General features: G+C 41.9%; 1 protein-coding gene across 1 annotated transcript in view; it reads left to right on the forward strand.

Annotated features, from left to right (window-relative positions):
- SYN2 (synapsin II) overlaps nucleotides 1-14,567 on the forward strand; it is a 174,719-nt gene that overhangs the window by 111,678 nt on the left and 48,474 nt on the right. The window contains exon 6 of the mRNA XM_062620632.1: nucleotides 13,792-13,854. Within this exon, the coding sequence (XP_062476616.1) occupies nucleotides 13,792-13,854 (63 nt within the window). The remainder of the gene's footprint in view (nucleotides 1-13,791; nucleotides 13,855-14,567) is intronic.

Genomic DNA, 14,567 nt, shown 5'->3' on the forward strand with positions numbered 1-14,567 from the left:
CCGCCTCCTCTGCTTTGGTTTGGTCAACAAAGCCGCCCTTTTCCCAGCTCTGTTTGCATTTGCAGCCCCTGATCTTCCCCGGCACTTGGGCGCGTTTTCTTCAACTGATGTCCCTGTTCGCAGCCTGGACAGAACTTCGTTCATGGAAAGGCACCGTTTCAGTGCTCTGCTTGTGAACCCTGAACAACTGGTAGTTATCAAGGGATACTGGGTTAAAAAGAAAAGCTGCAATAAAAGGCATATTTTTAATGATTTTATCACAGATTTTATTTAAAATAACAGATTTAACTTAAAATAAGGAAGAATGTGCTGATGGTGTATGGAACTGGATGAGCTGAAGGTCCTTTCTGACCCAAAACATTCTGTGGTGCTATGTTTTAGGCACAGCTCTTTCTCTATGTTCCTTATTAATTTAAGTGCTAATCACCCCAGATCTGTATCTGGGTTTTCCGACTCACGTTATACATGGGACACAGACATGAATACAAGAGTCTGGAATTCTTTTTCAGCTTCAGATCACTTGTTGCTGTAGCGATCTGGATGTGTGGAACAGGTATCATACATCCTCTTTCTGTAAGGTTGTTTTGTGAGGGAGCAGCATAAGGTTTGATTAGAGAGCACTAGCATACAGCTATAGCTTGCCGTGCAGGACAGAGCTGCTTCAAGAATCACATGTTTTGTCACTTCACAAATCCAGTTTAGGAATTGTAAATTCATTGCCGTCGTTTGAACCATCTCAGTCCAGACGCATGGAAATTGACTTTGTGAGGCTGGGATTGAGGTGTTCACAAAGTAGCTTCTCACCTCTCTGTATGTACATGGGGGCATGTTTCACAGCGGCAGATTGATTGTGGTTTTGAACAGTGCGAAGTTAGGTTTACAACTATTAGTGCTCTGATTCTTCTTTTTATTCCTCCCATCACCTGCAGAGACATGCTCAGTCTGTCAAAAACAAACCCAGAATTACTAGAATTGGGTCTCATTTCTGGATTTTAGATCCACATTCAAATCTGAGCTCACCATATTGTACCCTGCGTCCTCATATAGTTAGTTTTTATTTTTCCAGCCTGAAGTTTTGGCTTTAAATCATAAGGCTGGACCTAAATCCAGGGCTAACACCTGAGAAGGATTTAGACCTGTTGCCAACTCTGTTCTCACCTAGAGGAAGCTTTTTATGTGAGTGAAAAGGTAAAAAAGATGTGAGGCTGTACCCTTACACAGGAAGTTCAAGGCATGGAACAAGACCAAATCCAAGCACGTATTTCGATGGCCTCTGCGGTCAGTAGTTGTATGTTGTTGATTCTCAAGTCTGACTTAGGGCAGTAGGACTAGGAAGTGATGAACAAACTGAGGGCCATTGGTTGATATCCAGGTGGTATTCCATGGCTACTGCTGTAGATGATCTAAACAGACCAAGTTGATTACTGCAGTGAAGAAATATGCTGGGCAAAGTGTCTTCTGTAACATTGAGCTCCCAGGCATACCTCTTCGTGGTTAACTAAGGCACGGTTTGCCTAAGGTTGTCTAGATCAGCACATCAAACTACTACTCTCTGCACGTCCTGTACATACTCATTGTACAATCAGATTAAAAATACTAGGCTCATAACAAAAATAGTTTTGTGACAAGTTAAAAATTCACAACTAACTTTCAGAAATAGCTGAGAATTAAATCATTTCAACTGAAATGCCTAACCCAAGACCTCGCAAAGGCCATGCAAGCACCTTTTAGTTATGATCTTATATAGCCTGCAGCTACCCTTGAAATAATCCAGTTGGGTTTTCAAGAGTCTTGCAAAGCATTCTGAACGTATATGGAGGATTTACAGCAAGATCACACTTCAAGAACCCAGTGGCCATCAGAAATGTCGATAACCACGGTCCCTGTAGGTGTGTGTACACCCAGGCAGCATGGAAGGGACATGCTTTGGGACATGCTGCACACAACAGGACCTTTCAGTGGGGCTGTGGGTTCTAGAGAAGCTTGTGGCTAGGAAAGTTTCTCAACCCCAACATGAAGCAACTTGTCACAAGAGCAGAAAGGCAGGTACATGCCACGGTCAGTCCCAGGGTACCTGGACTTGCTCATTCAAAACCAGCCCTTAAAACTGGCTGTTCTGCTTCCCATGCAGGTCCAGCGACTGAGCAGGGTTTTGGTAGGTGTATCTCTCATTTCTTCATGACACAGTCATATCAAAACGTAAAAGGGCAACAGTTTTTAAGGCCTCAGCAGAACTCCTGTTCTCTGATAAAGCTTCATTCTGAAACAGTAAGTTTTGTCAAATTACCACCAGCATTTAGACAAAGACGTATTTCCATCATAGCATTTGAAAGGGATTTTGCTGAGCCTGGAAATCTCTATGCTCAGGAACATGCTCTCCCAAATGCAAGGAAATGCATTTTTAGTCCATTTCTCAGAGGAGATAAATATTGATAGTTGTAGCTTCTACCACTAGCAGCGCAGTGTTGGAGTACCTGTTACTGCTGAACAGTATCAGCAAGCATCTTAGCTTGAAGTTGCATTGTCCTTTTTTATATTGTATCTGGTTAGGAGTTCTCATTGTATTAGGGAAATAACTTCTACAGAGTTTAAAAGAAACCCTAAGCTCAGCAGCCAGTCTGTATCACAGTTAGAGCTTGACCTTGTAAAACACAAAGACCATTCCCAAAAGACACAGAAATATTCCTTGACTAACTTTTAAGCAGAATAATCTTGTATTTTAAATAATAGTACAGTAGTTATTGCCAGGGTTTTATAAATATAAGCAGATTGAACAAAACCCCAGTCTTTCGATTATTTGTGTATGCGGACCAGCAGTACAGGGCTTCTTGCACTGTGCTCTGTGTTTTGATGCCAGTTTTCCTTGCCATGATATCATAGCAAAATATGTCATAACACAAGTAAAGGATGAAATAGTGCCCACTCCCTGGTTACATCCTGATACAGCCTACGCTTGGTAATAACAGCAAAGTTCATTTATCAAGGGATAGTCACTGGTTCCTTCCATTCATTATTGACACCCTAGGAAGAACATGTGGCACGTTCTCATTTCTGTCTAGCTGCATAAGTCTAGTGTTGAACAACTGATTTCTAGTAAAATGCAAGAAAATAGACAGGAATTGGGATAATCTGTATTTGTTGATGTGCACAACATCAAAACAAGGCAGGACACCTGCCTACAGTCAAGTTTATGATCAGTGTCATCTCTTCTCAATAGGACTTCCAGTTTTGTGCAGGACTTTTGGTTCTGGAGGAGCTTTTTGTACTGTGGGTTTTCATGATCCTTGTTAATTTCTACTCTGAAGCATTAGCATCCGTCAACAGCATTCTGGTCATGAATTACCACTGTTTCTTTCTGTTCTAACACCCCCAGAGACCTGCAGTAGACACTAAGTCTCCTCTGTTGGATGCCATACCACAGAGCCCTGAAACACAGCTCCTCCTGAGCTCCAGAACAGATTCATGTTGACTTCCTGATGCTCTCATCTCTTCCCCAGGAGTTACTGGGGACAAAAGGTGAGGAATGAGGCGCATCACCCCAAGAGCTGACGGGGGGGAGGCAGCACTGCCACATCACTCATGCTGTGTGCTGCTTTCCCACCCTTCCTCCCAGTGCCTGCCCTCTGCTCTCATGGATCAGCCTTTGGCAGCCATGTGTCCATAGGACAACCCTGCAGCACCACCTCTGCCTGGCCTGGGCCCCTTCCAGCTCTCAAGCAGTTTGAACCTACACAGGGTCATTTGGCTGGGCTCGCTGCTCTGTACATGAGCTTCTGGCAGCCTACAGAGCATGAGCCTTTATCTGTATCAATCTGGTTTCTCTCCATTGTGGCAAATGGATCTTGTTTTAGAACGATAGGCAGGATTTGCCACAGTCATAGTTTATCTGGTGCTTTCTTGATGCTTTCCTTGAGTTCTCAGTGCTGCCCCCAGTACGACCACGGTACACATCCTGTAAAAAAAAACCCTTTACAATCAAGTAGAAAATTCCAAATTAGGATACTGTTTCACAAAGCAAATGAGCTTTCATGGATTTTAAATTTCAGTGCCTCCATATGTCCTGCAGCCTGCTTTGAAAGGGAGGGTATTTATAGGTGTCGCTTCCAAAATACTGCAGTAAAAAAACACCATACAGTTTATAGTCACAGCAGTTTGGGTGATTGTTTTTATAAGGTTGCAAAATGCTGCTTGGTTTTAGAGGCAGAAGTTTGCTAAAATAGTTGCTAGAATGATAGGAATTGACATGCTAGAATCAAAATAGAATATAATCAAAATGGAATTTGTCTTGGGGAAGACAAGTTTTCTCCAGATTTTCTATGAGAGATCTGTGAGAACTGCTCTTTCTGACTCACTGCCATTATACTTCATGTGTTTTATCTTAATGACAGTTTCTGGTTTCTTGCTGTACAGGAATTGAAAACAGAAGATTTTTCTCCCATCAGATTGCCTCTGTGTTGAATTAGGTAAAACCAGTTGTGGGGACAGAGGTGTTTTAGATTGATTTCCAGGTTCAGATTTACTTGATAGTGTCCTTACACACTCAGATCATGTCAAAACTTGTACTGATGTCAGTGACTACCAGGGAAATTGGTGCCTTAGACCCAGCCCTACGAGGTGGGGCTGCTGGCAGCTGGAGGCCTCTGCTGTGCAGGGGCTGGTTGGAATAGCCAGTGTCAAACCAACTCCCATTCCATGTGGTGGGAAGTGATGTGGCCCAGCATTTTGCTGCCTCTGTAGGACACTTCTATAGTTTATAAGCCTGTTTTGAATGAAGAAATCAGAGTTGAGGTACATTTGCCTCTTCTTGGTTATCCAGCACACTAATCCAATTCAAGCATAAGAAGGTGTGTATTAAAATTCATTTAAATTAAAGCTTTGCTCTTTTCATCCACCTCAGCTTTTAGATTTCTTAATGCCCCCGTTTCTAAAAAGATGATACAAAAGCTGTCAGCTTCTCCTTTGGCTCCCCACTTGTGTAAAGCGTCACTGCACACAGATAGGATTTTAGACCTGCTTTCTTCAGTCGAGGTACAAGGCAGTGGAAAATCTGACTCAACGTTTCTGCATCGCTCTTGGTGCTTGCTGGGACAAACAGTGCTTTCCGTGTGGAGCTGCTGCTTTCCTGCAGGGCCAGCCCTGCCAGTGCCGAGAGCTGCTGGTGGCTGAGCCCCGGCTATCCTGGGACTGTGTGCTTTGTGAAAACCAACGAGAGCGGAGCAAGGACATCTTCTGCTGCTTGTTTATTGATTTAGGGCTCTTCCTGCCTGTTTCTGGGAAGGCAAAGCTGGATGAAAGGCCACCTAAATTATTTCACTCTTAATTTCCTTTCTCCAAAATTAGATTGAGTCTGATGCATATTCCACAAATAAATTACATGGAGCTAGCGTGGGTAAATGAACTTTGCCTGGGGATTATTGGAAAGATAAATATTTAAACACTGCTCTTGAGGTAAGTCATGTTTATGCAGCATCTGGGGGTTTTGTTGCTACTTTTTATTCCTGCTTTTTTTTCCCCATTGTGGCTTTTCGACTCAGCTCAACCACGAGGACGTTAAAGCCGGGGTGAGCACCACCTTCCAGAGACTGGGCTTTCTCTGTGGCTGCCTGCAGAGGGCTTTGCTCTTTTCTGAGCACATGATCTTTGCCTCCTTTTACTTTTGCATACAGCTTGAATTACATCTCGCGTTTTATTTTGGTTAGAAGAATTCAAAGTAAATTCTGAAGAACTCAAATGATAGCTCTTGGGAATAAACCAGCTTCTACTGTGTACCTCTGAGAATTGCTCAAGTATCTTACACTGCAGAACTCCTAAACCTTTGAGCACTTCGGTGTATGAAGCTTAAGTTTTAAGGATTTATTTTAAACTAGTAGACTGAAGAAATCACAGGATGACACTCAAATAAACCAGACTTAAACTCCAGGAAAACTGCTGAGATAGGAAAGGATTGCTATGATTTCCATGACATACGGAGGAGCGCAGACAATAATACAGGTGGAGAATGTGCTGGTTACCTGTGCAGTCATTCAGTGGTTAAGTCCATAACCTTCACTTCAGATGACAGAAGATGGTAACAGTGCCTGTAGGTATTGTGTATGTCAAACTGGGATACTTCCTTCTCCAGTAAAGAGCAGAATAAGCAGATTAATGAAATCTCTAGGTGGTCAGGTATTAAAGATTAATACAATAAATCAATCCATATCTCTGTAAGCTCATAGTACAAGGAATCTTCAGTTTAAGACATTGATGCAGACAGCGTGTTAAGCAGCAATAATAATTGTCCTTGTTGCGACGTCAGTAAGAGAACCATGGCATTAACTGGCTGCTTAGATTTTCATGCTCGTCTAATCAGGAAAACTGCTCTTAATTGTAAGTCAGCTTTGTTGTTACCAGGTAACTTCTATGCATGAAATTTATACTCAGAAATTAAGCAACTGTATTGTCTATAATGGTCAGAATTTAGCAAATGGCATTTAATTTTCAAACTTAAACTAAATGGGCTTCATAGCTCGGTTATATTCCAAAGGAAGTATTTTTGGTGACTAGTCACTGTCTTGTGTGTAGAGCTCTGGGGGCAGTGCTGCCATCCTGCAGTGCCAGTGACCAGCAGGTTCCCTGGGTATGTATGAATGGGACGGGGGGAGGTTTGGTCATGGTACCTAACAGGACTGGGTGTCTGTGTTCTGTCGTTGACAAGTTGATCTCTCATCAGACAATTCCTTCAAAAATGACTGTGGCAAAACTGTGTCGCATCCTGCAACTGAAAAATAAAACGTGAGGTAGGATTTCTGCCCAAGAGCCTCAGGTTTGGCTGGAGTTTAGTAAAGAATAAACTGATGGGGCAGGAGTATGTTTGTAAGAAGGGGACGTCAAACCTCGGATCTACACACATCTTAGAGTGAACCTACGCTCATCACAGTGATGGTGCTACCAGCTGCCTCTAGTTGCAATGTGTGGTTTGTTTCTTTGTAAAACACAAGTGGAGCTTATTTTGTCAGGTTCACTGGGAGGACATAACTCTTGTTAATATGTTCAAGTAACAGGAGGTTTTCACATGCTGCTGCTGCTACAGGGGAACTGCAAGCACAGTGCACACATTTCTGTTGGAAGGAAATCATAGCAGTGAATTCAGGAAGGAGGGAAGTTTGAAGTACTTCTTAACAAGAAGTACTATGGCAAACTACCGATTTTGCTTTTTATTTTTCATGAAAGTGCACTGAAAATACAGGTAGCAGCATAGTGTAAAAACAGGGCACTTCTGCATGAGTGTAGCATCTATCAGATGGTTGCTCATGAGCTTATTCTGTTCTTTAGCTGCCCAGTGGCCAGTGTTGCAGCATCTGTTTCAACACCTTCCTGTCCTGGGTTCAGGTGTAACACTTATTTTTCTTCTTCTTAGTAGCTGGTGCAGTGCTGTGTTTTTCACTCTCAGCCTGGGAACAGCGCTGATAACACCGATGGTTTTAGTAGTTGTTCAGTAATGGTTACTCCAACCAAGGACTTTTCAGTCTCATGCTCTCCCAGGGAGGAGGGGAAGCCAGAAGGAAGCAGAGACAGGACACCTGACCCAAACTGACCAAAGAGCTATTCCATACCACAGCACGGCATGCCCACTGTATAAACTGGGGGCAGTTACCCGGAAGGGCTAGATCACTGCTCGGTTGGGCTGGGTATGGGTCGGCGGGTGGTGAGCGGTTGTATTCTCTTCCCTTGTTATTTCCCTTATCATTATTATCATTGGTGGCAGCAGCAGTGATTTGTGTTATACCTTAGTTACTGGACTGTTCTTATCTCAACCCGTGGGAGTTGCATTCTTTTGATTCTCCTCCCCATCCCTCCGGGAGCTGGGGGGAAGAAGAGGGGAGTGAGCAAGCGGCTGCGTGGTTCTGAGTTAATGGCTGGGCTCAAACCACGACACTTCCTTTCCACAGAGCACTTTTTGTGCTGTTCCTTGGTTTGGGTTGTTGGCCGATTGGTTTGTTTGTTTAACATGTCACATCCAACTGTGTGTAGTTGGGTCTTCCACACAGCCTATGCGGCAGGGCCATGGTGACCCCGGCACAGCAAGCACCCCAGGCGTGGGAAGGCTGGCGTGCCGTGTACTGTTATATCCCCATGGATATACCCTGGTGTTTTGAGTGATGCTCATGAGTACTTTTACAAGCACTTAATGTTTGGATTACAAATTAAGTCTTCCAGAAGAATAAGGATTCCTTCCTTTTCTCAACAAGAACAAATCCTCTACCAACTTTTGAGACACAAGGAAGGCAGTAACCGTATGTTTTACCTTTATCTGGTTCTTCTCAGGTTTTGGCTGGCAGGGTGTGCTTAGTTTTGAATCTGAAATCTGTCCTGAACGCAGCCAGGTTGGCTGGTTGCTACTGTGCATCTCCAGATCAGAGGTCAGGAGCTTTCAAAGCTTTTTGTGTTCCTGAAGTCTTCTGGAGCCCATGTTTTCAATGACTGTCTGGTGTGTCAAGAGCTCTTCTCACTGTACTTTCTTGCTCTTTTTGAGCACTTATGTCACTTGATGAGTGTTCATTCAGTGTAATTATTACTATGTGGGGTGAGAACAGAAGATATGTCAGCCCTAAATCTGTTTGGAAAACAACACATACAACATATTGGAAACTTCTTGATGTTTCAGAAGAGCAGTACAGTGTTGTTTTGCAGATTTCGTGCTTTTAAAATGGATTCTGACCAGTAACTAATAAATCTTTGAACATAATTCGTGTTTGAATCCGATTTGCAAATCATCCTAGCATCACAGAAAAGGAATGTTGGATGTAATAACTTATTTCGACAGAAGAGTAAAAATCCAAAACAGTTAAAACCTTAATGGGGATGATTTGATAACTTACTGCTTCCAACACCAGCAGTTTCAAATAGCTTTGTGGTATCACACTAGCCAACTCAACAGATTACATGACCTGATTGTGAGACTTGATGACATGAGAAACATGCTGCTGTGATGCACACTTGTCTTAATTCGCAGTTATTCAGCAACTTCAGAATATTGGGTCAAATTTCTGCCTGGATTCAGTAATTCCATCAGTATAAATCCTGGTTGAGATAGTTCTTTGCCTGTTTGTAAATCTAAAGAGCTCCGTTGCAGCTGTAATGATTTGCTAGTTGCCTGTCAATGGTGTGGGAAACATAAAGAGCAAGTGGGAAACTGGAGAACTAATGTTTGTCCTGAGTTCCTTCTGTACTCTCTTGGCTCTGATGAAACTAACATTAGTGAACCTGGTGAAGCATGAATGGTTGATCTGAGCCAGTGAGGGGTGCAGAGGGCTTGCTGCCTGTATTCTTACCAGGAATTCAAAAGAAAGAATATTAGAGTTGCTGTTATGAGTGCTTTGAACATACCGGTCTTGTACATTGGTCTCCAGTCTGCCTGCGGAGATGATGGAGTCCAGAGCTCATGGGATTCAGAAGCTGGAGTTTGAGCCTGTTTGTCAGCTCCTGTAGTCCCAGTGCAAGGACGTGGCTGAAAAATTAAATCCACTCCTTTTGGAAAAACCATTCCTGTGAGGACCACGATTAACTTCAAATGTGTTCACCTAAAGAACTGGATTAGGCCTGTTACAGAGTCACTGGCACTCAGCACCATTACAAGAATTATTTTCAGCTGTACTGCCTTGAAAGTAGTGAAATAACTGGGAGGGATGTAAAATAAAGTGATAGTGAAGAGTTAATAAGCAGCACGCAGATACACAGCAGCTCTTGAATGGAAAATACTAATATAAAGTTCTTCGGGCAGGGAAAAGATAGACATGTTATTAAAGACGTGAAGATTTTTCAGACAGGATATTACAGTCACACTTTAAGGCCATATCTACTGCTGGATTTCCATGACAGATTTAATCACTGCTAATATTCAATCCCTCATTCTCCTCTGGCCTTGAACCCTCTGCAGTGCCGTTCCTCAGGACAGGATTGGAGTGCTGGCACTTGGGAAGTGCCTGCTCTGCCAGAGGTTTAAAGTGTTACTGCTGTACTCATTCAGATCGCATCAGTCATGAGTGAACAGCAGCTTGAAGGTGTTCACACCCAGTAGATTTGCCTGGACATTAAGTTGGTAAATGTAATTCACACTATTAGTGACAGAAACCATTAGGACATTTCATTGCCACGCTAAGTGTGTCTGTTTGAAAGTTAGGGATTGACTTCTGTTACCCAGGGTTTAAAAGGATTTTGCTTCAAACGATTTTTTACTACTGCCTTTTATCTGCAAAATACAGTCTATTCTCTGCTCTCCTGGGGAACTTCTTCAAGTTTACAGATCAAAGTGGTACCTACTGGTAGCAGTACCTAGTCCAGTCGTGGAAGTAAGCTGTGCAACTTATTCTAAGTTAAGGTTCCGTTGAAATGAGACTTTATGTGTATTTAAAAGAACGACATAAGAAGTTAAAACCACAAAAATGAAAGTGTCAGCTGAATCCCTCTCTTTAGGAGCTGATGAAACATTTCCATCAGTCCCTTGGTGACAGTATTTTGGTTAATGGTCTCGTATTAGCAAATACTAGTAATGCATCTCAGCTGGTATATATGTTCCTACAAGGAGCCATGACAGTTTTTCCAGTTGCTGCTAATACTTATTACCAATCTGATCATACTCACATGTAACTATAGAAAACTGTATCGCATGCTTGACATGTATTCTGCTTTCTAACTAATAATGATCATTTGTTGCATTGTTCTTTAAGTTATAATAGAGATCCTGTTTATCTTTTTTGTTGCTGTTGTTAATACTGAGATGTATTTCATGTCTGTTGTATGTATGTGCAAAGGGTCACGCAGTGTAGTCCATTTCCATCTCTGCCAGTTTTTAACTGTCACAGTAGAATTTATACTTTCTGAATTCAAGAAAACCTTTGAAAAATAAGCAGTGGTTTTGTGTAAAACAGCTTCCCCCCCCCCAACAATGCATTTCAAAGAAAACATGAGTCCTGTTAATATCAGCTCTAAATGGAGTGGGTCCGTTGGTACCTGCTAGATCTTCTTTCCAGGTATCTCTCTGCCAAGTAATTATAATGTAACTTAAAAGGAGACCCATGGAGCTGGGAAGTTTTCACTGATACCGTCACATCTGTATTGTACAGAATGTTTACCCAGATGTATGAAAAGTCTTGAGACTGCCTGTTCTGTTAAGGCAGAAGTTCCTGTCAAAGGGCATCCCAGTCTGTGCTGGGATGTGGTATCCGCATGAAATCTGGGTACTGGACTCCAGGGCAAAATGACCTCTGGTGTCTCAAATGATGTCAGTGCATTTTTCTGAGGGAGGAAGCAGAGCTGTTAGTTTATTTTGGGTTTTTTTTCTAATTTGAGTTAGTGTTCCTGTGGCACATGGAGGATTCCATGGCTTTGGAATCATGGGAAGATACGTGGTCCTCTTAATTACGGGAGTGCCATCAGTATTGCAGTAGAGGTCTGCCAACATTTCCATTACACACTCGGTTCAGTGGTTTATAGCTCAATCCTAAAAATGTGGTGCTGCCCCTCTGAAGGTTGAGTCAGGCATCATTTGTTCCTCCTTCTCCCCCAAAACCTTTGGAGAAAAGGTGTCTAGTTTTAAAACCTGAAAGCAGTAAATAAGTGTCTCGACGGTGACTGTGCAGGACTTTGCCTTCCTACTGTCTAGCAGGAACTTTATTCTTAAATTGCTGTAGAGGTGACCCTTACTGTATAATGCTTTTGGATGTGTGTTTGGCTATTTTGAAACTCATCAATTGTTTTCATGCCTACGTGCCTTAGATTGGTTAGATTGAAACAGATCCATGAGCAGCAGTTAAATGTATTTTAGATTTAAAGACCAACGCTTAAAGTGATTCCTAAATGAGAGTTAAGTAAAAGACTTTCAGTTTTCATGGTTACGGAGTCCTACAGCGTTAGTCTAAGATCTGAGTTACTTTATGCAGGCATTGAAATGTGGCAGCCACAGTTTCTCATGAAATAGCACCAAGAGATGGGTTTCAGAATGATCTGCTCTCCTGTGGTGGTAATCCTTGACTTCAGACCTCGAGGATGCCCTGTCAGAAGATAGATGACATCCTCACTTAACTAATGTACAAAACTAACTGGGATTCCAAACACTGCATTTCCTATAGGAAGTGTTGTGTGACTGCAAGTCTTTAAATCAAATGTAGTTTTCTCCTGAGAAGACATACTAGCACTAGCTCGAGGTTTGATGCAGAGATAGTGACAAACCTCCATGGCCTGTGTTGGATAGCTGACGGCTGTAGTTTCGTGCTTTGAAAACTCTGGTACATTGAAAGGGCTGATGCAAAGATTCCTCCTTTTTCTGATGAGGCAGACCAGAAACTGATGTTCTGTCAAAACAAGAAGCAGTGGCATGGTGTGTTTTGTGGATGTCCTTTTTGTGTTGTAAAAACAAAGTCAGAATAACCTATATTGCATTTTAGGAAGGTCAGAGAAAGCCCATTAAAAAGAAAAGAAAGAGATCTGGGTATTGTATGTGGGATCTGATGGTAAGTGGTGTAGAATAGGGACCTGGCTGTGAGTGCTCACTTGTTCTTGTGCAGGTTTGCCTTCAGTTATAGTAGTTTTAAAGCAGCAATCCTTAAATCATTCTGAAAATACATGTTTAAAGTATAGGAAAAGCGTATGTGACTCTGAATTAGCTTTATAACCCTGCAAGTAGGTTTGGATGTCACCACAAGCGGAGTGACGTTCCTGTGCTTTCTCTCTTTATCTTAATGTCAGTCTTTGGAATCCCAGGACATTTTCCCCTTAGATAGGGGTTTGTGTTTGTGAGTTGCTGTGCAGTGTTGTGCAGAGCACAGTGGGATAAGCGTGAACACCACTTAACCTCTTGATAATCCTTTGAAAGTGTTTGGAAAGTCATTTTTTCATAAGATCTCTGAGAATTCTTAGTTTAGTTTCTCAAGCATCAACTTTGCATTTGATTGTGTTTACTGTGTTAAAGTTTGGTACTAAATGAAGGTTTCAGACCCTGTAACACTTCTGTGCTGCTGCTGCTGCCCAGTGTAAGTACATGTCAAAGGTGTTCAGGTCTTTATTTCTAGTTACAATCCTTTTCTGCTCAGTATTTGTATTTATGCTTTGTCAGGAGATACCATGATTGAGAGATCTAAAACTGCTTCAAATGAATGATGAAAGTAAAACTGGATATTCACAGAGCTTTCTGAGAGACAGAGCCAGATTCATATGTCTTTGTATATTTGATTTCCTAATCAATGGCTGAATTATTACTTGCATTCCATGCAGAAGCTGGAGCCTTCCCTATAGAACTTGGATTATTCGGGAACAGAAGCTAGGATCTGCCTTTAAAGAAAGGGGTTTTGGTGAATTAGACATCGTTGCTTTTATAAGTGGTCACAAAAAGAATTTGCAGCCTTGCTAAATAATAGAAGTCAAAGGGGAAAATAAGGAAGGTGATTACTTTGTCATCATTAATGGTCATAACCTTGGAGAGTGTGAGTTTAGGGGTCAGAAAACACCATAACAAACCATAAAATAGGAAATAGCAGAAATTCATTTCCAAAAGTGAAGTCAAAAGAAAGTTCAGATGCTCGCACACCAGCTGGATGTACTGGGAATAAAACGACACTGAAAACGCATGCAGTATCTCATCAGCGCATACATAGCTGCATGGAGCTGAGCAGCGGTTCAGGTAACCCCATGGCAAGAACAGCTTTGCTGCATTATGGTCATGCTTAAATAATTTTCATAAATGATGTAGTTTAATCATTTAACCCCTGGTTGCTGTCTCTAATATCTCTAATACGTCTCTCTTGTTTTCCCCCTTAGCTAACAATGCCAACATTTCCTGTTGTTGTGAAGATTGGACATGCTCATTCAGGCATGGGAAAGGTGCAGATGCTACTTATTGCATGTTAGGAGGCCGGGTGTTTGTCTAAAATAACACGCATGTTCTGTTGTTTCCTGGATAGTTTAACTTTTCATTGTCCAAACTCTGTCTCGGATCTCTACCCCTGCAAATCCCCGCTTGTACATTAGTCGAGAAGGCATCTCTCTTTAGGAAAATGTGAAACCCATAATGCTTCACTTTGAAGCCTTTTCAGTTTACGCATTGTCCTCCCTAGGGCGTTCTTTGAAACATGCTGAGATGCTTTCTCAAAGCAGAACCTTACGTATGAATTTAGTTGACTGAAATGAAACTATGTAAGAGTCAAGGTCTGTTCGCACAGTCCAGCTTACTGGACCTGGGAGCATAGAAAGGTTTTGCCTTGGTTCTTATTAGTTTCAGCTTGATACTGAACTTTTATTCATTTCCTATCTTAATGTATTCTCTGTGATTGTTTCATACCGCTATATAACTGCTGCTTTCTTTCTCCAAAGTAATTGCATTTCAGTGGTGAGTACAGCTGTTTTGATATCACTTCTCTCACAATGCTGGTTCAGGGGGAAATGATGTAAATCTGGCTGTCATTGGTAGAGGTGGACATTCCTAGTCATTATAGATTAACCACTTTCTGTCACTGAAAACACTTCAGTGGTGTAAGAGTTTTATATTTTAAACCAAATCATCAGAGAATAATTACATTTATCATCTTGAATCTCCA

This window comes from Pezoporus occidentalis, unplaced genomic scaffold (assembly GCF_034315485.1).
Source record: "Pezoporus occidentalis ecotype Australia unplaced genomic scaffold, CSIRO_AGI_Poc_V1 ctg106, whole genome shotgun sequence".
NCBI lineage: Eukaryota > Metazoa > Chordata > Aves > Psittaciformes > Psittacidae > Pezoporus > Pezoporus occidentalis.